At 41.2% G+C, this 26,313-nt stretch overlaps 1 protein-coding gene across 1 annotated transcript; it reads right to left on the reverse strand.

Moving 5' to 3' along the window:
• Window positions 1-917: 917 nt before the first annotated feature.
• On the reverse strand, window positions 918-25,910 carry LOC134750052 (sarcoplasmic calcium-binding protein). Its single transcript, XM_063685140.1, has 6 exons — window positions 25,701-25,910; window positions 9,838-10,032; window positions 5,959-6,120; window positions 4,992-5,132; window positions 4,374-4,493; window positions 918-2,004 (listed from the first exon to the last, which is right to left on the reverse strand). Exons 1-6 carry the CDS (start codon window positions 25,800-25,802, stop codon window positions 1,894-1,896), a joined length of 831 nt encoding a protein of 276 aa, XP_063541210.1. The 5' UTR covers window positions 25,803-25,910; the 3' UTR covers window positions 918-1,893.
• Between the last annotated feature and the right edge of the window lie 403 nt (window positions 25,911-26,313).

Genomic DNA, 26,313 nt, shown 5'->3' on the forward strand with positions numbered 1-26,313 from the left:
TGTCTGTCACCGTTTTAGCGTTCGCTAAATTTTATTGTACGGGAAGTTTCATAGTTTTCTGCTGCTTGACGTTGATCAGTCTGTTAATTGTGGTTGGTGCAACTGACCCTTAGTTTCGTAAATATAAGTGTCAATTCATAACTGTCAAAATTGATTTCTTAACCTTACGACTATACCTAAAGGGTAAAAACGGGACCCTATTACTAAGACTCCGCTGTCCGTCTGTCCGTCTGTTTGTCTGTCACCAGGCTGTAACCGTGATAGCTAGACAGTTGAAATTTTCACAGATGATGTATTTCTGTTGCCGCTATAACAACAAATACTAAAAAGTACGGAACCCTCGATGCGCGAGTCCGATTCGCACTTGACCGGTTTTTTTAGCATTAGAGAAATGGTAAACAATCTTGACATGTCTTTTTATTGAAAATCACTTTAAAAATATAGTTTGTCAGAGGACTGTCTCATTTCAAACATAGACAGAGAGAATCATACCATCTTTGTCTTACACTAGTACTAGCGCCCAAAAGAAAGGGATGAATATGATTTTCCTGGTTGTTACTGACTGACAGATTGGTTTGACCAACTATAGTAACTATTATTTGTGAAACCAGAAGAATCTAAATATACATCCTTGCTATATATTTGTTACATATTTGCTGCAACTTATTTTTCAAGTGTTTTTTAATAAAAAGACACAGACAGGATTGTTTACACTTTTTCTAAAGCTTAAAAAACCAGATATATAGGTGCACAAACAAAAAAAATGGTTTTACTACTTTTAGAAAACCCAGGTCCTAGTGATTTAACAAAGCTAAAATAAAATTCAACCAATAATTATTATCAGAACTTTATTTGAAATTCTATTTTTTTGTTAATTTTATAATTATTTTCCTTTTTTTTCTTCGCTCAAATATTGAGCGATTCAATCATAAGACTTACATGATTCATAAGAAAAGCCTTAAATAGGAATGTCAACAAACAAACTTAGTATAATAGTTGCAAATAACAGACCAGAAAACTATCAGTAAGAATGACACCAATAAATATTGACATTCCTTCGGTTTATGATTTCGTTTATTTTTAACGAGTACACGCCAATATTGTCTACATATTTAATTACACGAATTTCATTGTCTTTACCTTTAATTTATTTCCTTTATTTACGTCGAAATTAAAGGTAAAAACAATGAAATTAAATCGCGGTAGACCCGTACGTGTAATTAAATATGTGTTTAAAATGCGAGAGTAAAGTGTCATAATATTAATGTCAATATTATTGATAGTGTTTGGTCTGCATTCAATTTAGCGTCATTACAGACCTTCATTTTAATGTAGATATTGATTAAGTCTATTGAATTAAATGCTTTTGGCTTATACTATATAGAAAATCAATTGAATGTTAATTTTCAAACATACATCATGTGATAATGTGATTGATTTTGCCATATACATATGTATATGGTAAAATCAATCAATATTGACATCTTACAACTTACAATGCTTGAAATCAAGTATTGAATGATACAATACAAAATATAAGCAAATAATGTAAAATATTCCTATCTATATCTCATCAGATTTTCTATATAAATATCATTTATGAATTAATTTTTAGTTCTATTAAAATTCAAGATTTTTGTAAACCTTGGAAACATTTCATAATAACCAATCCACTAAACATCATATTGTATAAAAGTTTTTACTTTACACAAACAATTTAACCCTCTGCAATGGAACTATGTAAAAGTAACTTTACAAATTAAATTGTAAGGAATCTCTTACTAATTGTCAATACGACATGGTTCTAGTTACAAACAGTAGGTACGTTCAGATGGACGCCTAGTTTACAAGCTAAAATGACTCGTAGAGTTCTACATTAAGGTCGGTTTCGCCTTACACTTGGACTAGAGGGCCCCAGAACATCTTGGAAACTCGCTTCTCGTCTTCGGTGAAAAAAAACTCTTTGCCGAGCTTCACGAACTCTTTTAAGGAGAGTTTGCCGTCCTGAGGACAAATAGAGAAGTATTATACACGGTGGCTAAGATATAAGTGCATTTCCGTTGCCAGGGAGGTTTTGGGATTATACTGAGCAACTTTTACTATGGGACCAACCACGAAATCGCGAAAAAATGTCGGCTGTTTCATACATTTTGGCTGGTCCATTTTCTATGGGAGGGCTATAGAGGCCCTTGTCACTTGTTATTTCGTATACCTAATAGGTGGGGGTCCCTTTGTTTGACATAATTATTGAACTATTATGGCAAAAGAAGCTCAAAGTACATGGTACCAAAAATATTAAATAAAATTAGCTTACTAAGACAAAGTCCTAAATTAAGCAATTCCATGTTAAAAACTAGATTAAAAGAACTTCTTCTCAATTTATCACGATTATAAGTTGGACCTAATTAGATAGTGGAAAATAATGTAAACAAACAAATTTGTTAATTATTAATATTTCAGTGAAAATCACCCGCGTAAATTTTTTAGGGTATATGTCAAATGGAAACGCATACTGACATATTTGTTTACATTGTTTGCCATTTTTATTTTTATTTGTTTTTGAACAATAGTTTGTATAAGTATATTATGGCTAATGAAACTGATAGTTTAAATTATAAAACTAGTTTAATAGGTTAAGTGTATAAAAACTGAGCGCATCTCGCCATCAAACGTAACAGTTTGGCGAGCATATAAATGTATAGTAATAAAGTTGTAAATTAGAATATATAAATAAATAAAAAAAATAAAAAAAAGTGTAATGATTGTCAGATTATCATTAGTCATAATTCTGAAACCGTTAACTTTTCAGCATTTTCGTAAAGTTATCCTATAGATAGGTTGGGTAAGGTTTGTTTTATGGCAATCCTGAAAAGTTACAAGTTTCTGAGAAAAACCTAATTATGGCTAACGAAAATGTGGACAAACAATACAATATGACTTAAAACCATTCAAAAAGATTATCACCCTTAAAATCCTTTACTTCGCTTTCGTTAGATCTATTCTAGACTTCGGATGTGTAATCTGGAGCCCGTATTACAAACACCATATCGATCGTATCGAAAAAGTGCAAAGGAAATTTATCAAAATATTAAATTATCGACACAATCGTCCCAATGACCATTACGACCATTCTTTGACACACTACAAACTGACAAGTCTTGTAAACCGCCGCAAGCTATTCGATATATCCTTCCTCTATAAAATTGTCAATAACGAAATTGATTGCCCCTTATTACTCTCGAAATTAAATTTTATCACCAAAGCCAGACTCCCCGCTCGCCCCAACCGTAACCTTCATATGTTTGTACCACCCATCCGTCGAAAGAACTACACTAGAAACAGTTTTATTCCCCGCATTATGTACCTTTACAACAGAGAATTCAATAATATAGACCTTTTTAATACCACACTTAGAGGGTTGAAAAACAAAATTAACAATAAATTAAATTTACGATAAGTCAAATTATAAGTGTTACGATTAATTAAATTATAAGTGAGTAATAATCAATGTATAATGTACCAGTAACACGCTTAGACATTAAGTAGGTAGCTAAAATTTACGAAGGTAAACGTCCTGGTGCTTGGCACGCTAATGCCCTATAAATGACACCCTGCTGCTACTTTACTGTAAATTAATTGATTTACTTAAATTTAAAGGTGACATGTTCTGGGATAGCAGTCAGACTGGACGTCTTCCTTCATTCAATTTCATCTTCTTCTTATAGGTAAGTTAATTCAGGTCCGTTGCAACAAATTTATAACTATAATCTATTACGGTTTCGGCACTGTATTGTCAATATTATATGTAATACTTTTCAATGTCACTTTTCTGTAATGACTGTTTGTGCCAAAATAAAGAGAAAAAAAAAAAAAAAAACTTTATAGGAACAATAGAGACCCAAAACACTGATTAAAATTTCACGATTTTTACTCATTATTCACAACGAGACTTAATCGCGTAAAATAAGTTTTAAACTTACCTCCGACGTTTCGAGGACATCCCTAGTGCGCAAAACGTTCAAGTTAATAAACATGACCAAGTGCGGGTAGTTCGAAAAACTCGGGCGCCTAGATGTTGATGTCAACTTTAGCCAGTCTTCTCCGAGACCACGGGGACAACGCCGTCCTCGAAACGTCGGAGGTTTTAAAACTTATTTTACGCGATTAAGTCCCGTCGTTGTGAATAATAATAGAGACCCACCTAGATAAGATAAGATACGATAATTATTTATTTGCTTAAACATGGTCATTTTAAGTTCACATAATCATTATAAGCAGTATCACATGTTTAGCCAATGGCAGCATGCAAATATTGATCTTATTGATCTAGGTGACTATTTCATTATTACCAATTAAAAAGTTAATATCCTTACCCCATTAACATCGATAACGGCAAAAGCAACAGCTGCATGTTCGTTGTCTAACCCCAAGCACTGGAAGAACAGCTTGAACTCCTTCACTGATATGAACCCGGACTTGTCCTTGTCTACCGCCTGTAACAAACATAATTATTAAATATACCAGCTATCGGTTTTACGAGACAACTACAAATACTACAATAACTACCGAACATCGTCGTGCTCTAAGAGCATTTGGTATTTCTACCTCTAACCGTGTCTGGCTAGAGCCCTAGAGGCCCATAATTTTATTATTTACCGTACACTGGCTGAAATATTAATTCGATCCCACGTGGATCCCACTTTGACGTTGGCGAAATCATCGACTGTATCGATGGAGCCATACTACCTATGGCGGTCAGCAAAATATTATCGGCGCGTGTCGATAACTTTAGTATACGTTAGAGCACGCGCTGATTCGGTTAAGATAATGTCTGTACCGTCGTAGATTAGAGATATATAAAACACTTGAATATGATTTAATAAATCAGTCTAAGTCTACCCGTCAACGGTACCTTTTACTCACCCAGCCACGTTCCTCTAAACTACCTAAAGATTGATTGAGAGACACTACTTTTTCGTTGAAAAACTCACCTTGAAGAGGTACGGCAGCCAGCGGTGTGCCTTCTTCTTGAGGGCCTTGTCGTTGAGCACGTGGTTCATATCTTCTAAGTACTGTTCCACGGTCACGTAATTGTAGGGGTCGATGGCGCCCCACTGCTCTTCCCATGTGTGCTGGAAAAAAATGCTCGTTAATATACAACGGAATAATGTTTCAAATGTTTGATTCGTGATAAACTTAAAACTAAAATTACATACAGAAGTATAACTAAAACTATAAGAATTTATAAAATAGGTAGGAGGTTTACCACGAAAATGGTCTCGCCTCAGCATAATGCTGAGCCGAAAGTCAGCGCTGATCTTACGGCGGGACCATTTTGTCCAATAATCAAATCACCCATCTCTGAAGCTTCGTCCGACATCGCTTCAACTGCATCCGTGCAGGAAAATTTTAACCAGTGGTAACTAATGATTTTGTTTTGTTTTTGCCGCAGCTTAGATATAAAGCGCCCCACTGCTGTATACAGGGTGGCTAAAAAATTCCCGTTGCCAGGGAGGTTTTGGGATTATACTGAGCAACTTTTACTATGGGACCATGCAACCACGAAATCGCGGAAAAATAATTTACCCTCCCATAGACCATATACCCCAACCTAAGGTAACTTCTGGCCAGTTGGCGAGAAATGCTTTCAGGTTGTCCCGCCATCTCCTTTTACATTGAATTGTTACAAAATTTTATTTACGATGGTGAAAAAATGCAGAAATCTTCAATATCTTACTTTGTACTCTTTTTTTTATTTTTGCAGCGTAAGTCACAGATGAAAATAAATTTACGTCAAGTAGGTATCTATGACGCGGTACATGTCACTATACACAGAATGCCAAGTCATAACAAACTTAGCGTAGACATCAAGATGGCCGAGGCTCTGAGCGGTTCGCGAAGAGCTTAAAGTCGTTGACAGAGACCTCACTTCCAGAATAGAAATACTTTGATAGGTACCTTGATAATCTCGGAGAACTCCTTGGCCTGCTGCTCATCAAGATGACCGAGGCTTTGGAAGCGGTTCGCCAGCAGTGTGAAGTCGTTGAACGAGATCAGCCCGTCCTTGTCTACGTCCAGGATGTTGTGCACTGTGCGCATCTTGCGTCGCCAGAATTCTGACTGTAAAGAAAAATATGTTTTAAGTCAGACAAATCATTTTATAAGGCGTTATTTTTTGGCGATACCAGAAGAGCGTCGGTAAGTGACGCTATTTTTTAACGAAGATATTTAGGATGATAAAGTTTGATAACTTCGCTTTAAGTTCAACGGTATAAAATACAGATTACTGCAGGTTATTAAGGTAGCCTATACGCGTCACGTTCCCGACAAAATCTTAGACATTTTTATGGAATGCCCCAACAAAACATATATTGCCGATTGTACTTGTCATTCAACAATCATCGAGCCGATTCTAACAAGTCTAAACTCATGGTCGGTTCTACAGAGGGAGTCCTTTTTATCACAAGAATTCCTATAGCCCCCTTCGTCCCCTGTCATCAGATCAGCACGATGGAAACATAATTAGTTATTAGTAAAAAGCTAAACAGATAGATACCTACATACATAGATAAACACGAGCGTTCTTGCGAAACGAAAACAAATTTGTTTCGCTTGATTGCAAGCGATTCTCAAGTTGTAAGTAGGTAGATGTAGGTACCAGAGTACCTAGTTAACTTCGTCTACATTCATTTGTTTTGTGCGTTCGAATAGAACCGATCGGCGATATATTGGTACCCGATTTTGCTATGCGCTGGTGCGACAAGGTGGAGGCGGATCTGCGCGAACTTCGAGTTTCGAGTCACCAATTGGCGACAGGTCGCACAGGACCGAGAAAAGTGCGCTGTCTTATGTCGGAGGCCAAGTCTCATTTTGGGTCACTGAGCCAACGGAGTAAGTGATTTTGCTATTCGTTGATTTTTTAAACAGCAACAGAAAACAGACACGAATATGAAAATGAGATGAAATTTCAGCAGATTACGTTGTGTTGCGGTGTGTGCATTTTGCCCTAAATTTCAAATCTATAAAGTTAGTAGTTTAGTAGGGAAAGCAGTGCTCGAAATGCTAATGTCCAATAGTTGACACCCTGCTGTCACTTCTATTGCTAATGACGTAAGTTTCAAGATGACATACATAGTCGGTACAACGGTAGTAGGTATACCTACTGGGACAGTGACGAACGTTTGGATGTTTTGTCTTATACCTATGTCAATATGTATAATAATGGCCAACGAAATAGGTAGCGTTTGATTAAAGGAGTCACTGTACTATAACTAAGTGCTCATAAACATCGATATAGTACCTATGTTGATAATCTACAAGTTCAATACCAATGAAAGTCCAAAGTAACCTAGACCACTTGAATTGTCCACGCTATTCTAGGACGTAATATATAGGTACAGTAATAAGAAGTATAATAACTCGTAAAGAAATATAGACTTGATTACTTTATCTGTACAGTCAAGTAGGTCAGTTTTGCATAACGAACCAAACGAATGATTGTTACGTTAGACTTGGCGACATGATGCCATTACTTATGAGCTATTCAAATTAGCATTAGCGTGATTATGAACAAGTTATTCCAAACCATTTGGAATTTGGAAAGAGAGTTGAATGTTAAAATTTTACCAGGGCTTACAAAATGCTATGTGGTACTCGTAGTACGAGTAGTTACCATTGTGAACACTGTCAACTAATAGGTAATGATTACTAGACCTACATATTACTTAATTCATGAGGTACCTGCAGTAAGTAACCCAACTTAAATACCAACGTCGCCATGCTAGCTGTACATAAAGTTAATCAGGACCAACTTTTAGTAAGCCATTACGTCACGGTATAGTTTGACTTCAAATCTACACGGCGAACAAAGCAACGAACAGTAATAATGACGAATGTCACCATTCCAGTTTTTCGTATAGTCTATGATCGTCAAATCTGCTTCCGTTAGCCTCCGCAGCGGACGACCATTTTATCTGCCAGGGCCAATCAACTGTGACCTGGTTACTAACGCTGCGTCTTACGTAAGCGAACAACTTGCGAACGCGAAGCGAAGCGGCGGCGGCGCGGCGGGCCGATCGCCCACGTAGGACACTTCTATAGGTATCAAACGATTGAACTATATATTATTACTAACGTAGATAGAACCGGCACAAAGAACCAGTAATTTTGCGTCACGAGTTGTCGTCTTTTTATCATCAAACCATAGAAGCGGAGCGTGAATCTCGCGACCTAAACGCGTAAGCGCCATGAATTTTACGGCGCTTACGACGTTTTGGTTTCGTGGTCGGTGGTAAAGGTTGTGATTGCGAAAATTTAATTGTTTGGTATGTCGTCTATAGAGAAATAATAACTCAATGGCGCCGCATCGATTCGCTTTTCGTTCGCGTGTTGTTCGCCGACGTAGTACGCTGCGTAACGATTACTGATGTTACAGGGGTGCAGTGCAATCGATCTGGATTGGCTCCTTGACTCACGGTTGTTGTTCGAATTTCAACCTTGGGTGAATAGCATAAGGTTGTTTGTTTGGCTTTAGATTGGTTGTATGCATTTTGATAAAATTAGGCGCGATAAATTAAGGCAACGTATCTCACATACGTACTATAAAGATCTCGTTTCGTCAATTTTGCCGCGATGTGTATAAAAGCGATTGATGTTTTATAGAATTAACCATTAGGGCAAAGATACTTTAAATGAACACTAGATATCTAATCTCTATTTTTTCCATGCTATAAATACTGGATACCTACAATACTGAATGAATCTAGTTCCAAGAAGATTTATTGAAGACCTATAAACTAGTTAAAAGAGGCTTGAATTGAATCTGATTAAACTGAATTGGGGTCGTGTCATTTGCATTAATTATCAATTCTCTATACATCATGACTTATTTTCTTGTAATTTTGTTGGCTGATTATGAATTGAATACGCGAACAAAGTGGATTATATCAATAAGTATGAATTTTGAAGCGAATTCGGATGTCTTGCGCGAATATTACCACATATTAATTGGTGATCTATTTGCCATTATTTTAATCACCATCATCTTCCTCGCGTTGTCCCGGCTTTTTGCCACGGCTCATTGGGGTCCGCTTGGTAACGAATGGGGGGAACGAGAGGAATAGCCTAGTTCAGCCAGCCCTATCAAACGTTTTAGGACTGACATAACCATTCTCTATCTTTTTTTACATTGCTTTTTTGGACAATTGATGGTTGTACTGGTGTTAAAAACATTTCCTGTAAACTTACTCGATCTTGTCTCTTGCATTCAGTATCAGAATCACTGGCGCTGTCGCTATCGCTGTCCCGTTTCCTCCTGTTCTCCTCTGGTCTGCCGTGCTGCTTGCTGTACCGCCTGATGGCGCTCTCCACCGCTAGCTCCTCTCGCGGCTTCTCCTAAAGGTAGGTGCTGCCGTTGCACAGTTTGGTGTGGATTAATAACTCACCCGATCATGTCCCTTGCATTCAGTATCAGAATCACTGGCACTGTCGCTATCGCTGTCCCGTTTCCTCCTGTTCTCCTCTGGTCTGCCGTGCTGCTTGCTGTACCGCCCGATGACGCTCTCCACCACTAGCTCCTCTCGCGGCTTCTCCTGAAGGAAGGTGCTGCCGTTGCACAGTTTGGTGTGGATTAGTAACTCACCCGATCATGTCCCTTGCATTCAATATCAGAATCACTGGCGCTGTCGCTATGGCTGTCCCGTTTCCTCTTGTTCTCCTCTGGCCTGCCGTGCTACTTGCTGTACCGCCTGATGGCGCTCTCCACCACTAGCTCCTCTCGCGGCTTCTCCTGAAGTTAGGTGCTGCCGTTGCACAGTTTGGTGTGGATTAGTAACTCACCCGATCATGTCCCTTGCATTCAGTATCAGAATCACTGGCGCTGTCGCTATCGCTGTCCCGTTTCCTCCTGTTCTCCTCTGGCCTGCCGTGCTGCTTGCTGTACCGCCTGATGGCGCTCTCCACCACTAGCTCATCCCGCGGCTTGTCTTGCAGGTAGCAGACGCTGCCGTTGCATATTGCTTTTGTGTGAATTAGCTGGAATAGAAATAAAAATAATTTATTGACATATTTTGACAACACAATATGTAGGTAGGTACTTACGTGCCTACACCTAAATATTTCAACGATCATCAAGAAAATCATTAGATACCGCGTTTTCAATGTATACAAATAACAAACCCGGGTCAATATTATTAAGCGTTTGTGGGGACACATTTTTGATGAATTTTGATAACAGAAATCTGTCAGTTTTGGTGTCCAAACAAATGGAAACTTTGGTTGTTTGTTACTCAAACGCAGAACAGATTTTGGTAATCTAAATTATTCTAATACTGTTTATCCCACAATTTATTCCCTGGGAGGTATATGACCGCAAAACTTTGACTTAGTACTTAATTGACCTACGGGTGAGAATATGCGGGGAGGATATTTTAAATTCTGCGCATATATGTAGTAAATATCACATTACTTAACTAAAGTTATCAAGCCTGCTTCAACGTTAGTTTGCACAGCTGTACCCTAAAAACAAAAGATTCAGCATACTCACTACACTACAGTCACATATTTATAGTAGGTTGACACAATTGGTAGCAATGACATAATTGTTTATGAATCGCTATCGAACGGCAAACGGTATTATTTTAATATTAAAAGAAAATATTTTAATTGCTTTGAACCTGATTTTGGTTTATTGATTATTTCATAGCTTTGCTTAAAAACAACACTGTCAATCAAACCAAAACTATTATTGTCTGTTTATATTGAAGTTATGCAATAATTTCAAAAGTTTGTTTTACTTATTCCTTACCATAGGCATCAAAACATACCTCACGACCAAAATAAATATTACCTAACTCACAAGTTGCACTCATTAATTCAGTCAAACATTTGCATGTGCTTAACATTTTTTGGCAATACTGCCCTCACTTTCTCTCGTAAAACCACAAGCTGAAAAGAGACAGCGACATACAAAAATCAATCATTCTTATTTCTATAGCTAAATTGAGTCCTATTTAATTATATTAAGGTGTAACATCGCGTAGAATGCAGTAAATGCGTTGCAGACTTTTAATACCCTCCCTTTCTTCTAAAATGTCTTATCTGATTACCAGTTTCATAGGGACTTACAACATGTTGGTTTTAACAGTGCTGTTCGATGTATAAAAGGTCGCAAGCGGCGGCCATTTTGTGAAAAGATCCGCCATTATGTACAACTGTGCGCTTGCGTTGGCATTGGCAACGTCGCTCGGTCGTTGCACTTCACTTTATCGCACGCAGAATGGTAAACATGTTAACATTGCATTGTGCATAAATACAAACAGATTTGCATTTTAGTCACTAATGCTTAGTTAAGTAATACAAACATATTTGCATAGTAACTAATGCTTAGTTAAAATTTTGAGTACTTAACTACGTATACAGTACAAGGCCAAAAGTCAATCTTTTTAAGCTTCATCTTAAGCTTTGTCCTCATTTTCCACACTTCAGGTAAAATGAGACTAGTGTCAATCGCTGGTCTGTTTAAAATAACGCGATTCTACCCGTTTCGGACATTAAAGCCTAAAAAGCACACAAAATAAGTACCGTTCACCCACGAACCCTGCAAGTCTTGCAAACACATTTCTACATTTCTTTCTTTATTAACTACATTTTAAGTTTTAAGAGTACCTAAGGAGACATTAAAAGTTGATAAACTCCACGAACAAATAGATGCGAATTCCTTGCAATAGTTGCAATGCCGCTATGCAATGCAATCTATAAATAGGCCCCACGCCAGTGTTGGCCGTAATTGTTAATTTTAATTAACCATTGATCAATTTTATTAACCATTAGTTCCGCCATTAACCAATTGCATTAAAGTTAATTCGGATTAAAGTTAATTCGGATTAAATTTTTGAGACGTTAATGGCCATTGAAGTTAATTCGGATTAACTTTAATTCGGATTAACTTCAATGGCCATTAAAGTTTCAAAAAATTAATTAGAATTACTCTCAATTGCATTAACGTCTAATAAAATTACATTCGTGATATTTTAAAATGAGACAGCAAAATGACCCTGACTGAACCCTGGCAGTAGTAGCAGTACCTACCTACTACCTAGTAGAATTCTGGTTTGGTGCAACACAGACATACGCGGTTTTGGTCATTTAAATCGTCTTGATGAGCACTTCGGAGAGCCGTACCCATGATAGAGCTGATGCTGAACCCTGGCAGTACCTAATGGATCTAAGGTTTGGTGCAACATAGGCACACGCTGTTTTAGTCATCCGACTCGTCTTGATGAGCACTTCGGAGAGCCATACCCATGATAGAGCTGATGCTGAACCCTGGCAGTACCTAATGGATCTAAGGTTTGGTGCAACATAGGCACACGCTGTTTTAGTCATCCGACTCGTCTTGATGAGCACTTAGGAGAGCAGTACCCATGATAGAGCTGATGCTGAACCCTGGCAGTACCTAGTGGATCTAAGGTTTGGTGCAACATAGGCACACGCTGTTTTAGTCACCCGACTCGTCTTGATGAGCACTTAGGAGAGCAGTACCCATAATGGAGCTGATGCTGAACCCTGGCAGTACCTAGCGGAACTAAGGTTTGGTGCAACATAGGCACACGCTGTTTTAGTCATCCGACTCGTCTTGATGAGCACTTAGGAGAGCAGTACCCATGATAGAGCTGATGCTGAACCCTGGCACTACCTAGCGGATCTAAGGTTTGGTGCAACATAGGCACACGCTGTTTTAGTCACCCGACTCGTCTTGATGAGCACTTAGGAGAGCAGTACCCATAATGGAGCTGATGCTGAACCCTGGCAGTACCTAGTGGATCTAAGGTTTGGTGCAACATAGGCACACGCTGTTTTAGTCACCCGACTCGTCGTGATGAGCACTTAGGAGAGCAGTACCCATGATAGAGCTGATGCTGAACCCTGGCAGTACCTAGTGGATCTAAGGTTTGGTGCAACATAGGCACACGCTGTTTTAGTCACCCGACTCGTCTTGATGAGCACTTAGGAGAGCGGTACCCATGATAGAGCTGATGCTGAACCCTGGCAGTACCTAGTGGATCTAAGGTTTGGTGCAACATAGGCACACGCTGTTTTAGTCACCCGACTCGTCTTGATGAGCACTTAGGAGAGCAGTACCCATGATAGACCTGATGCTAAACCCTGGCACTACCTAGTGGATCTAAGGTTTGGTGCAACATAGGCACACGCTGTTTTAGTCACCCGACTCGTCTTGATGAGCACTTAGGAGAGCGGTACCCATGATAGAGCTGATGCTAAACCCTGGCAGTACCTAGTGGATCTAAGGTTTGGTGCAACATAGGCACACGCTGTTTTAGTCACCCGACTCGTCTTGATGAGCACTTAGGAGAGCGGTACCCATGATAGAGCTGATGCTGAACCCTGGCAGTACCTAGTGGATCTAAGGTTTGGTGCAACATAGACACACGCAGTTTTAGTCACCCGACTCGTCTTGGTGAGCACTTAGCAGAGCAGTACCCATGATAGAGCTGATGCTGAACCCTGGCAGTACCTAGTGGATCTAAGGTTAGGTGCAACATAGGCACACGCTGTTTTAGTCACCCGACTCGTCTTGATGAGCACTTAGGAGAGCAGTACCTATAATGGAGCTGATGCTGAACCCTGGCAGTACCTTTTTTTTTTTTTTTTTTATAGAGGGGGAATGCGTTACGCATACCACCCAGGCGCAGGGACGGGCCTGGGATGGTTATGTGGGACTCCCATACAGGCTAATGGGACCCATGGTTTACCCACTAAACCCCCTCTGTTGCCGCCTCACTGCTATACGGCGAGGTCCCAGGAACGCCGAAGTACTCTTCCGCAACCTCGCCAGCGGCCGTCCGGACTCGGACCCGGCTCTTGTGCCTTCACCTCAATGGGCGCCTTGTTTGCGCCCGCCCACGCAGGGACCTTTGTGTAGGCGACAGACGTCCCCGAGCCTGCCGCCCACAGGGACCCTTATGGGGGTAACCGGCGGTCGTATGCCAACCGCCGCCGCCCCACGCGCTTGCGGCGCATTGGCTGAGAGGTCGGATCTTCCTCCCTGCCGCGTTCCGCTGCCTCCTTCTGCACCATCACGTCCTCACAGAAAGAGGCCACCGCCTTCCATAGACTCTCCCCACCAAGCATGGCTTTCACCACCGCTGGCAAGGAGAGGTCTCTTCCCACTGCGGCCACGAGTGCGGCCCGCTGCTCCGCCCACGCTGGGCATCCAGCCAGCGTGTGTAGCGCTGTGTCTTCAGCGTCGCCGCAGTGGTGGCACTGCGTCGTTGGTTCCCGTCCCGCCCTCCTACACAGGTATCTCCCGAAACAACCGTGTCCCGAGAGGACCTGGGTAAGGTGGAAGGAGAGGAACCCCCCCTTTCTTTTGACCCATCGCTCCAGAACGGGTCGGATGGCTTCGACAGTCCAGTGGCCGGCACTTGGCGCCTCCAACCTTTCATTCCACTTGTGGGGGAGCACTCGACGGGAGTCAAGTCTCCACCGTCTGACCTCCTCCAGAGGTGGTTGGATCCCCTCAGCCCGCGCCTCAGTGACACGCCAATAAACATCAGCGAGCACTGCTGCGTCGAAGTCCCAAGGCGGAGTCCCCGCCAACACGCACGCTGCCTCGTAGGAGACGGAGCGGTATGCCCTCACCATCCTGACCGCCATGACACGCTGTGGCCTTCGCAATTGGGCCTGATTTTCGGCGGTCAGGGAGAAGGCCCAAATGGGCGCCCCATATAGGGCCATGGACCGCACTACACCCGCGTACAGTTTCCTGCAGCCCACATTCGGCCCACCGACGTTGGGTAGAAGCCGGCTAAGTGCCGACGCCGCTCCAATTAGTTTGGGAGCAAGTCCCTCAAAGTGTTTCTTGAACGTCCAACGGCTGTCAAGGACTATGCCTAGGTACCGCATTGTCGACTTAACACCAATGGACGTTCCCCCCACCATTAAGCTGGAACCCGCCGGAGGGGCTTTCCGAGGCCCATGAAAACACAAGGCCTCTGATTTATTTAGAGCAACTTCCAGCCCCAGCCTCCTAATCCGAGCCACGACCGACGCTACTCCCGCTGTGGCCAGAAGTGACGCCTCCCTGAAGCTGATGCCTCGAGCCGTTACCAGGGTATCGTCGGCGTAACAGGTCACGCTCACCCCCGGCAAGTTGGCCCCCCTCAGCGCCCAGTCGTACCCGATGTTCCACAGGAGTGGTCCTAGGACAGACCCCTGTGGAACGCCGCACGACAGCCCCTTCTCCTCCCAAGCACCGCGCGCAGGGTACCTAATGGTTCTATCGGTGAGGTAATCCTCCACCGTCTTCCGCAGGTACTCAGGCACGGCATGGTGCCTCAATGCCGCCTTGATACAAGCCCAGGGCAGGGTGTTGAATGCGTTGGCGATATCTAGAGACACCGCCAAAACCACCTGGCCCCGGGACACTGCTTCCTCCGCTAGAGCCTTCACCCTCGCAATTGCGTCGATTGTGGACCTGCCCCGACGGAAACCGAACTGATGGACACTGAGGTTCGGTCCCAGCCCCTCGAGGTGCCGGACGAGACGAGCAGCCACCACGCGCTCCAACAGCTTACTGGCCTCGTCCAGCAACACTATCGGTCTGTAAGCCGAGGGCGAGTCCGGCGGTCGCCCCTCCTTCCTTAGAAGGACAAGTTTTCCCGACTTCCACACACGAGGAAACCGCCCCTGCGTCAAGCAGCCGCTGAAGAGTGCCCTCAAGCGCGACTCTAGTGGACCCAAGGCCAGAACCCAGGCCCGGCCGGGGACTCCATCGGGGCCGGGGGCAGTGTTTTTGGCTCGTAGCCGTAGCACCGCTGCCCGCAGTTCACCTTCTGTTACTTCTGGCGCCTCACCCACGTCTGCTACCATCCCCCTGGGAGGTAACATGGGCGGAGGTGTGTGTTCGTCCCTCGTCGGGAACAGGGCACCGACCACCTGCTCGCGGAGCTGTGGCTGGAGACTTTGCGTTAGCGGGGGTGTCCAGGGGCGAAGCTTGCGCCTCACCATTTTATACGGCCTCCCCCACGGATCGTTATTTAGAGTCTCCAGCATCTCCTCCTCAGCTAAATCCTTCGCCCTAGCGATCGCCCCCTGTAGCAGCATGACGGCCGCCGAGTATGCAGCATATAGCCGCTCCTCCTCTGGTACGTCTCTAATCCGTCGCCTCCTACAGTGAGTGTACTGGCGTCTTGCAGCAACGCACGACTGGCGCAGATGCGCAAGTTCCGCGGACCACCAGTACACTCCACGCCTTGGGGGAATCGGGCCGGCCCGTGGCATGGCCGCGTCATACACCTCGACCATAGTACTCCCCATTCTTTCCGCCTCCGCGTCGACATCAGGGTTCAGCATCAGCTCTATCATGGGTACTGCTCTTCTAAGTGCTCATCAAGACGAGTCGGATGACCTAAACAGCGCGTGCCTATGTTGCACCAAACCTTAGATCCACTAGGTACTGCCAGGGTGCAAAATCAGCTCTATCATGGGTACCGCTCTCCTAAGTGCTCATCAAGACGAGTCAGATGACCAAAACAGCGCGTGCCTATGTTGCACCAAACCTTAGATCCACTAGGTACTGCCAGGGTGCAGCATCAGCTCTATCATGGGTACTGCTCTCCTAAGTGCTCATCAAGACGAATCGGACGACCTAAACAGCGCGTGTCTATGTTGCACCAAACCTTAGATCCACTAGGTACTGCCAGGGTTAAGCATCAGCTATATCATGGGTACCGCTCTACTAAGTGCTCATCAAGACGAGTCGGGTGACTAAAACAGCGTGTGCCTATGTTGCACCAAACCTTAGATCCACTAGGTACTGCCAGGGTTCAGCATCAGCTCTATCATGGGTACTGCTCTCCTAAATGCTCATCAAGACGAGTCGGATGACTAAAACAGCGTGTGCCTATATTGCACCAAACCTTAGACCCACTAGGTACTGCCAGGGTTCAGCATCAGCTCTATCATGGGTACTGCTCTTCTAAGTGCTCATCAAGACGAGTCGGATGACCTAAACAGCGCGTGCCTATGTTGCACCAAACCTTAGATCCACTAGGTACTGCCAGGGTGCAGCATCAGCTCTATCATGGGTACCGCTCTCCTAAGTGCTCATCAAGACGAGTCAGATGACCAAAACAGCGCGTGCCTATGTTGCACCAAACCTTAGATCCACTAGGTACTGCCAGGGTTCAGCATCAGCTCTATCGTGGGTACCGCTCTCCTAAGTGCTCATCAAGACGAGTCGGGTGACTAAAACAGCGGGTGCCTATGTTGCACCAAACCTTAGATCCACTAGGTACTGCCAGGGTTCAGCATCAGCTCTATCATGGGTACTGCTCTCCTAAGTGCTCATCAAGACGAGTCGGACGACCTAAACAGCGCGTGCCTATGTTGCACCAAACCTTAGATCCACTAGGTACTGCCAGGGTGCAGCATCAGCTCTATCATGGGTACCGCTCTCCTAAGTGCTCATCAAGACGAGTCAGATGACCAAAACAGCGCGTGCCTATGTTGCACCAAACCTTAGATCCACTAGGTACTGCCAGGGTTCAGCATCAGCTCTATCGTGGGTACCGCTCTCCTAAGTGCTCATCAAGACGAGTCGGGTGACTAAAACAGCGGGTGCCTATGTTGCACCAAACCTTAGATCCACTAGGTACTGCCAGGGTTCAGCATCAGCTCTATCATGGGTACTGCTCTCCTAAGTGCTCATCAAGACGAGTCGGACGACCTAAACAGCGCGTGCCTATGTTGCACCAAACCTTAGATCCACTAGGTAGTGCCAGGGTTCAGCATCAGCTCTATCGTGGGTACCGCTCTCCTAAGTGCTCATCAAGACGAGTCGGGTGACTAAAACAGCGTGTGCCTATGTTGCACCAAACCTTAGTTCCGCTAGGTACTGCCAGGGTTCAGCATCAGCTCCATTATGGGTACTGCTCTCCTAAGTGCTCATCAAGACGAGTCGGGTGACTAAAACAGCGTGTGCCTATGTTGCACCAAACCTTAGATCCACTAGGTACTGCCAAGGTTCAGCGTCAGCTCTATCATGGGTACTGCTCTCCTAAGTGCTCATCAAGACGAGTCGGATGACTAAAACAGCGTGTGCCTATGTTGCACCAAACCTTAGATCCATTAGGTACTGCCAGGGTTCAGCATCAGCTCTATCATGGGTATGGCTCTCCGAAGTGCTCATCAAGACGAGTCGGATGACTAAAACAGCGTGTGCCTATGTTGCACCAAACCTTAGATCCATTAGGTACTGCCAGGGTTCAGCATCAGCTCTATCATGGGTACGGCTCTCCGAAGTGCTCATCAAGACGATTTAAATGACCAAAACCGCGTATGTCTGTGTTGCACCAAACCAGAATTCTACTAGGTAGTAGGTAGGTACTGCTACTTCTGCCAGGGTTCAGTAAGGGTCATTTTGCTGTCTCATTTTAAAATATCACGAATGTAATTTTATTAGACGTTAATGCAATTGAGAGTAATTCTAATTAATTTTTTGAAACTTTAATGGCCATTGAAGTTAATCCGAATTAAAGTTAATCCGAATTAACTTCAATGGCCATAAACGTCTCAAAAATTTAATCCGAATTAACTTTAATCCGAATTAAATGGCTAATGGTTAATGGCCATTAACCTTTTTAATTGTTAATTTTTAATGGTTAATGGCATTAGCGTTCGGCCAACACTGCCCCACGCCACGCATAGCAACATAGCAACACGCAAGTTGGAAACAGTACGCATGGATGGAGATAGCGTTAAAGGCCAAAGGGCCTACTACCATATTGCTAAGACTCCTCTGTCTGTCTGTCCGTTTGTCTGTCACAGGGCTGTATCTCATGAACCGTAATAGCTACAGTTGAAATTTTTACAGACTATGTATATATTTCTGTTGCTGCTATACTTAACAAGTTAACATCAAATACTAAAAAGTACGGAACCCTCGGTGGCGGAGTCCGACTCGCACTTGTCCGGTTTTTTTAAATATTATGTACCTACTTTCGTTACTTATCCCTTAGTAATATGGCAAAAATATAGCATAATATCGACGTCGAATGCATTTTGATGAAATAAAAATCAGTGCCTAATTGGTAATGGACGTTCCTACCCATGAAACGAGTTTGGTTTTAGCTAATACCTACTGTTTTTTACAACTCATTATTGGGGACCTTGACCTGGCTTCAACAGATAAACAACATGTGAACGATTATCTAAAGTCAGTGTAACACGGTCGTAAAACTAATACTTGTTCCCTAATTTTCGTTATAAATTAACTAGGTACTCGTAGGAGTCGTAGGTACTATGAGTTGCATATTCATTTAGTCAATGTTGAACTCTTTCTGTGATTAAACTGATTACATAACTGACAATTACCTATATATTTTACCTTTTTTTATGTTACAGCTTTTGTACAATTTAATTGTGAATATAAGAAATGAATTATTGGGTTAACTCGAAATAATTATACTTCCGGCTTCATCTCAAATCTAGGATATTCAGAGTTCATAACAAACAATTATTATCTTTTTTACTTGTTTTAATACTTTTTTAGATAAAAGTTTTAATCATTCAGTAAACTGAAAGCTATTCACAAATTCCAATCACTTCAAAAATTAAATGGTTTGTTACTTACTTGTTATTTACAAGTGCATATGAAGGGTACACGGAAAGAACATTTCTAGTCACTAGTAACGTTTTGAGTAATCGAGGTTTTAAAATTTGGAACCATGTCAAACTGTATGGTAATTCCGTGACCAGGTCTTTTTTAACTAAAAAAAAATTGTGTTACATACATTATACAGTGGTAGCAAAAGGTATAACTAATAGTTCATTAAGAGCTCTACATTTTGAAATGAAAATCTCATTTTCCGAAAAAAGTGACTAGACATGTTCTTTCCGTGTACCCTTTATATATATACCTTACTTTTGTTTCTTGCCGTCGTTTTTTTTTTTATGAAATAGGAGGCAAACGAGCAGACGGATCACCTGATGGTAAGCGATTACCGCCGCCCATGGACACCCGCAACACCAGAGGGGTTGTAAGTGCGTTGCCGGCCTTTAAGATGGGAGTACGCTCTTGTCTGCATTGTTAATATTGATGTTTACCCTTTACCCGGTTACCTTTTTTAACCTTGATAATAACGATCGGTTTTAGAATAGAATAGAATAGAATAGAAATCATTTATTCAGACAACACATCAATACAACACATATATAGCAAATACAAGACAGATAAACATAATCATATCTTCATCACATTATGAATACCCAGAAGCTAAGTTGTATTAGCTTCGTCACTTAAACCTAGAACTGTTTCATTGGCGACTCGATGACCAGCCATATGGGGCAAGAGAAACACTTGTAGGGAATCCGGAATCCTCATACGGTTCTTCTTACCCCGAGCAAAATACGTTTCTCTTATCCCACATGACCTTAATCATTTCAGAATCATTGTTCACTCCCAGGTAGCAAACTGACGTAAAATGACGTCATTTTGCTACCTGGGCTTTGGCCTAGGTGTGAACCATGAATGACAAAGAATGAATGCCAAAAGGCCCATAAAGGCGTCTCCCGTCTCCCATTTCATTCTATACTGAATCTTTATTTTAATAAATCAAAATTGCAGTTGTCAAAATTGCAAGTTTTGATGTGAGGCGGCTCGATGTTAAAATCTTAAAGTGCACTGTATTTTTTAACACTTAAACCAGTTAAACCTTTTAAAGGTAAAAACAAAAGTGTCGCCTAAGCCACGGCCATGTGTAAAATGAGAATGTATTTATTCAAACTTATGCCTATTTTTGCAAAACACTGAACTGATTCCCGAATTCCCGAGGTAGTGGAGCAAGGTCAGATTACTACCTGCATAATGCAAATGTTTTACGTCAGCGCAGGTGATTATGTGACGTTCGATTTTGAATACCTAAACTATAGATTTCAAACTAGGTAGTTAAGTAATTTAAATAAAATGGTTTACTTGGCCGGTTTTTTAAATAATTGTAAACAGATCGTAAGAATATGAAGTTAACTAGCTCCTGTCTACTTAACGTTCAAAAACGAAGGGAAAGGGAATTAATTTAAGCAATCGAATTTATTTCTTTATTAATGTAATGTTTTTTTTTTATTCAGCAAACGAGCAGACGAGCCGCCTGATGGGAAGCAGTCATCGTCGCCCATGGACGTAAGCAACATCACAGGACCCACTTAAGCATTGCCGACCCCTGAGAACCCTAAATACCCGCTTCTTGAAGAATCCCATGTCATAGCATGTATTATTTCTAGATCTCTTTGTGTTTGTTTTTCTTACTGTTTTTTAGGTTTTTATTGTTGAATTTGATGTGTAATTAGGTATTTATGTGATATTATATTATTGTATTTGTATGGCTTTTGTCTGTATTATTAGCAAATAAAAAACTAACGATAAAACGATAATGTTAGCTCCTGTCTCTTTAACGTTCAAAAACGAAGGGGATGAAATCAAATTTTTTAGACAATCTTTTGAACAACTAACACATGGTCCCTTCATTATCGTGTTGTACCACAACAAGGCCATTTTTTGTTAATCACTCGTCGAAGTAAGATGGCGGCCATGCTTCGCGGTTTGAATACGTGGCACGTTAAAATTTGGTGTTAAAGTACTTAGACTCATTATTGAGTCAACGCACGACACACGAATTGATGAGGAACTTATCGTCGTACCTTATTCGTAGTTAGTAGTAAACATATTCATTGATCAAGATATTTTAGGGAAAATGATCATTTTTAACACGATTATCGTAACGCACGAAACGTGCGCTCCCGCCATCTGTATTCCCTGAGTGAATAGGCTATTACTGAACCGGTGAGCTCCATCGTACTTTCCATCAGGTGTGTTTAGGGCCAATCGCCGATCAACAGCGGTAATATGATCGCATTTTTATCACCTGTCATGACATGCGTCACTTTCACACTTACATATTTGTTAGAACGTGACAGGCATGGTGACAAATGATAAAGAGCCGACCATCTTAGCCCTACAGCTTATAAAAAAAAAGTAGGTAATTGTTTTGGACTAACACGAATAATAAAATTGTCTAAATAAGTTATTGACGCGCTAGCGAAGTCCAACGATTCAGCTTGGGCGAAATGCTTTCGTTATGTCCTGATTTTCTCCTCTACAGGTCGCAAGTCTTAGCCGATTCTCGTGAAATTTTCTAAGCATCAGTCAATGTTTTTTTTTTGTCGATTCACCTTTTGATTTTTTTTTTTAAATGATGGAGTTTTGGCAGTGGCTTAACTAGAGGGGGGGCAGAGGGGGCAAGTCGTGCCCCGGGCGCCATCCAATGGAGGGCGCCAACATGGGCAAAAGGCAGCAGCAGGGAAACTTTTGTCAGTCGTCAGGGGGCGCAAATTTGGTGACTGCCCCGCGCGCCATATCCTCTAACTACGCCCCTAAGTTTTGGGTCAACTCACAAAGCCACAAGTATTTAGTTAATTGTGGTAAAAAATCTCCTAAACCCTAGATGCAAATACTTAGGATGAGTTGCTTTGGCAGAAGATGCCGCTCTGGTATTGGACTCCTCAGTCATCGACTCATCGCAGATGTTGTAATCAACCTCCTCGCAACAACTGATTTTACCTGACGTTGCAACATCATCTGGTATAGATGTCGTGGCCATTTGGCCAATGCTGATGATGATGAGACGAGTTACCGAAGTAACTAGTATTTATTGCAAACTCACTATTATCGGCATCCCGTTCAAAGGTGCTTTAAAAGTCATAAGTTCAACAACACTGCCAATGTTAATAAGCTATCAATATTACGTAAACATTCACAATTACCATACAATTGGATTGTTTTCTAGTGCTCCAAATCGTATCATCTCCGCTTTGTTAAACAAGCTAAAATAGCACTTATTTTTTATGATTTTAAAGCCTAAAATGATTTCGGCATTTGAGTGGACATGATAGGGGACTGATAAGAGGTCAGGTTATCAGTTTGTTCCTCAACGTTTATTTGTAGTTACGAATTTGCTGCGGTGGTCATTTTCATATCGTTTGTGTACTTATTACATTTTTGTCACTGTATTTTAAATATCAATCCAATGTTTAAAAATTTTGTCCTTTTTTTCGTCAACGTTTATTCCGTACCTAAAGGGTAAAAACGGGACCCTATTACTAAGACTCCACTGTCCGTCTGTCTGTCTGCCTGTCTACCTCTATCTATCTGTCTGTCTGCCTGTCTGTCTGTCTGTCTGCCTGTCTGTTTATCTGTCACCAGGCTGTATCTCATGAACCGTGATAGCTAGCTAGACAGTCGAAATTTTCACAGATGATGTATTTCTGTTGCCGCTATACTTAACAACAAATACTAAAAACAAAATAAAATAAATATTTAAGTGGGGGGCTCCCATACAACAAACGTGATTTTTTTGCCGTTTTTTGCGCAATGGTACGGAACCCTTCGTGCGCGAGTCCGACTCGCACTTGGCCGGTTTTTTTTTTGCTCTTTAAACAGTCACATCGGTTTGCCGTTCGTCGATTTTAGGTCCCTACATGTATTTATAAAATACATGTGGTTTAAGAATTTATTATCTCATTTAGAATTTACAAAATTCACTTAAATGCAAAATTACTTAATTAATTATAATGCATGCTTATTCAAATACATAATTAGAACTAACGATAATCTTTGTTTATGTCGCTCAATTTTAATATTATGACTACAAGTATATTCATAACATATTCATGAATGATAGGTGGGACAAAGAATGGCTCCAATACGGGATCAATTTGTGGGGTAATAGCACAAATAGTGCAGATTTATTCATATTACAAAAAAGGTGTATTAGAATATTAAGTAATATAAAAAACCAAGAACCAATAAAGCTGCCGACCGTACTTTAAAAAATTTAATATTTTAACTCTACCATCCCTCTATATATTAGAAACATGTAAATTTGTAAGAAAACATCCTGACCTATATTTAAAAGCTAAAGATCGTCATAATACTTGTACCTTAAATTTAAGACACCAAAATAAAATAGCCCTTCCCGCCAGTAACTTACAAATAAGTAATAAGAGCCCCTATAATATGTCAATAAGAATTTTCAATAGTCTCCCAAAGGAAATAGCGGGAGAGCAAAAATATGATAAATTTGTTAACTGCTTGAAAAATTATTTAACGAGTAATTGTTTTTATTCTATACAAGAATATTTTGATTGTAATAAATACCATAAATAGACATATAAGTAATACATAGCTTAGATAGGTATAACTTTTGTGTAATGTTATCTCTGTGTTTAATTTACATATGTATTAGTTTAGAGTAGGTAGATAAAATTGCAATACCCTTACAGGGTGTCATGTTGTGATACATTATCGATTAAGAACATCTGTAATTTTACCAATGTGAAAGCATTAAACATATTATATATATATATATATATTATTCATAACATATTCATGAATGATAGGTGGGACAAAGAATTACGGAGAGGGCCTCCGAGGGCCCGCGGGTTGGGACCTGAGTCCTGGTGGAAAGGTTGACCATCTCCATCCAACGTGGTAATGCGGCACCGCAAGTATGACGTGATGGGTTACCTATATAATTATGCACCAGGTACAACCCGCGGAGTTTGTTTAAATAAATAAAATACATTATGATATTATGACGTATAAACAACACTTGCACTGCGTATGCTATTAATATCGTTGCAGACTTCACTTGGTCTAAATCTAGGTACAATTATTGTTTGCTGTCTATCACGAGACCAAAACGAGACTAACATGAGACGGTATGTCAACTTTAGACATGTAGATAATGATGAATTTGTAAACAGTCAATTTTGTTACGAGATAACGATATCTGGTTAGGGTTCACAAATTACGTCACAACAACAGGGGGGAGGGGTCATGCCAAGTGTTACTGTACGTATTAAAGACGCATGTGTGTGACGGGAGGGTGGTGGGGGGGGCGTCTAAAAAATCTACACTATCTAGTTAGTACACAGTAATGATTGTAACGTCTCTTTGGTAACTAAGATAACTGGTCAAGGCATTTAATTAATGATTTAAACCATTATATGTATTGAGATCTACGGAGACCTGTGCAGTTTCTAACATTATAACTAATATAGGTATATGCGTCTGTTTTGTGTTATTATAAGTTTATTTTATGCAAATAGACTTTCAAAACTCGTATCACTTTCGACGCGCCACAAAAAAATATCGACAAAAATCCGGTTCGAAGGACCGTGTCAGTTTAGTAGCAAAAAAATTAAATTGTGATGTGCCGCTTTGTGAACTTAGGCTGGTTGTATTGTATCATAAGTAAGTAAACGATCAAATAAGAAATGTAAGTGGAAGGATCAATTCAGTCATCAATTGAGGAGTTCGAGTCAGTTTAGATTTAAAACACACTTAAAACCTAGTTGTGGAAAGCAGATCTGAGAAGGGAACACGTGTCTCAGGTCTCAGTAACATGAAGTCTTCAATTTAATATGAATGCTTTCTCTGTTGGAATGGTATTTAAACAAAATACCTGTTCACGCAAAAGGCAAAGGTCACGAAGCTCTTAATGTGCGACTTTTCTAGTAAGTAATGCTCTTTTAATCCGCTGTATAAAGCGTTGGCTGCCAACCATGCTACATCTTATGAACATAGTCATTGACTCCACAAAAAACAATAAAAACGGACGTACCTTCAATTGATTTTGGGCACTGGGGCTTGATATAATCGCGGCACTCCTTTCCAAGTTGAAAACAGCGGACCTTAGTCCAAATCTCACTAAAGAGATCGCCATCTTTAAAAAAACACGCCACTATAGTTTTTAATAGTAAAAGTTTGACAGATTAACTTTTTAAATCGAACGCACGCGCGTACAGTTATACGGGTACTGGCTGGAATTGGAACGGCGGTTTGGTTTTATTCGTCTGGGAGTTAGAGGGGGGACAAGGTTTGTTTTCAACCGGTAACTTTAAGTTAATGCTCTTGGTTAATTAATAAGTTAATCAAAACTAGCTCTTAATACTTTATGATACAGGTTTTATAAATAGTAGAGAAACGCAGAGTTATATTTGTGAAACTACATGTGCTTGTGTTTTTGTTTGTTGGATGCTACAGTTGTTTTGTTTTTTAAAACAAAAACTACTGTAAGAAATCCTTTCGAAACAGCCACTACATAGTGTCAATGAAATAAATTTTGTTTTTTTAGTTGTTTGTACTTTTTATAAGTAAAATATTCGATAGATTTGTCTAAATCTATCCTACGTTCGTTTATTCACGTAGGCCCGTTAAGGTATATTTAACTGTTA

The sequence above is a fragment of the Cydia strobilella genome, chromosome 19, assembly GCF_947568885.1.
Source record: "Cydia strobilella chromosome 19, ilCydStro3.1, whole genome shotgun sequence".
Lineage (NCBI taxonomy): Eukaryota > Metazoa > Arthropoda > Insecta > Lepidoptera > Tortricidae > Cydia > Cydia strobilella.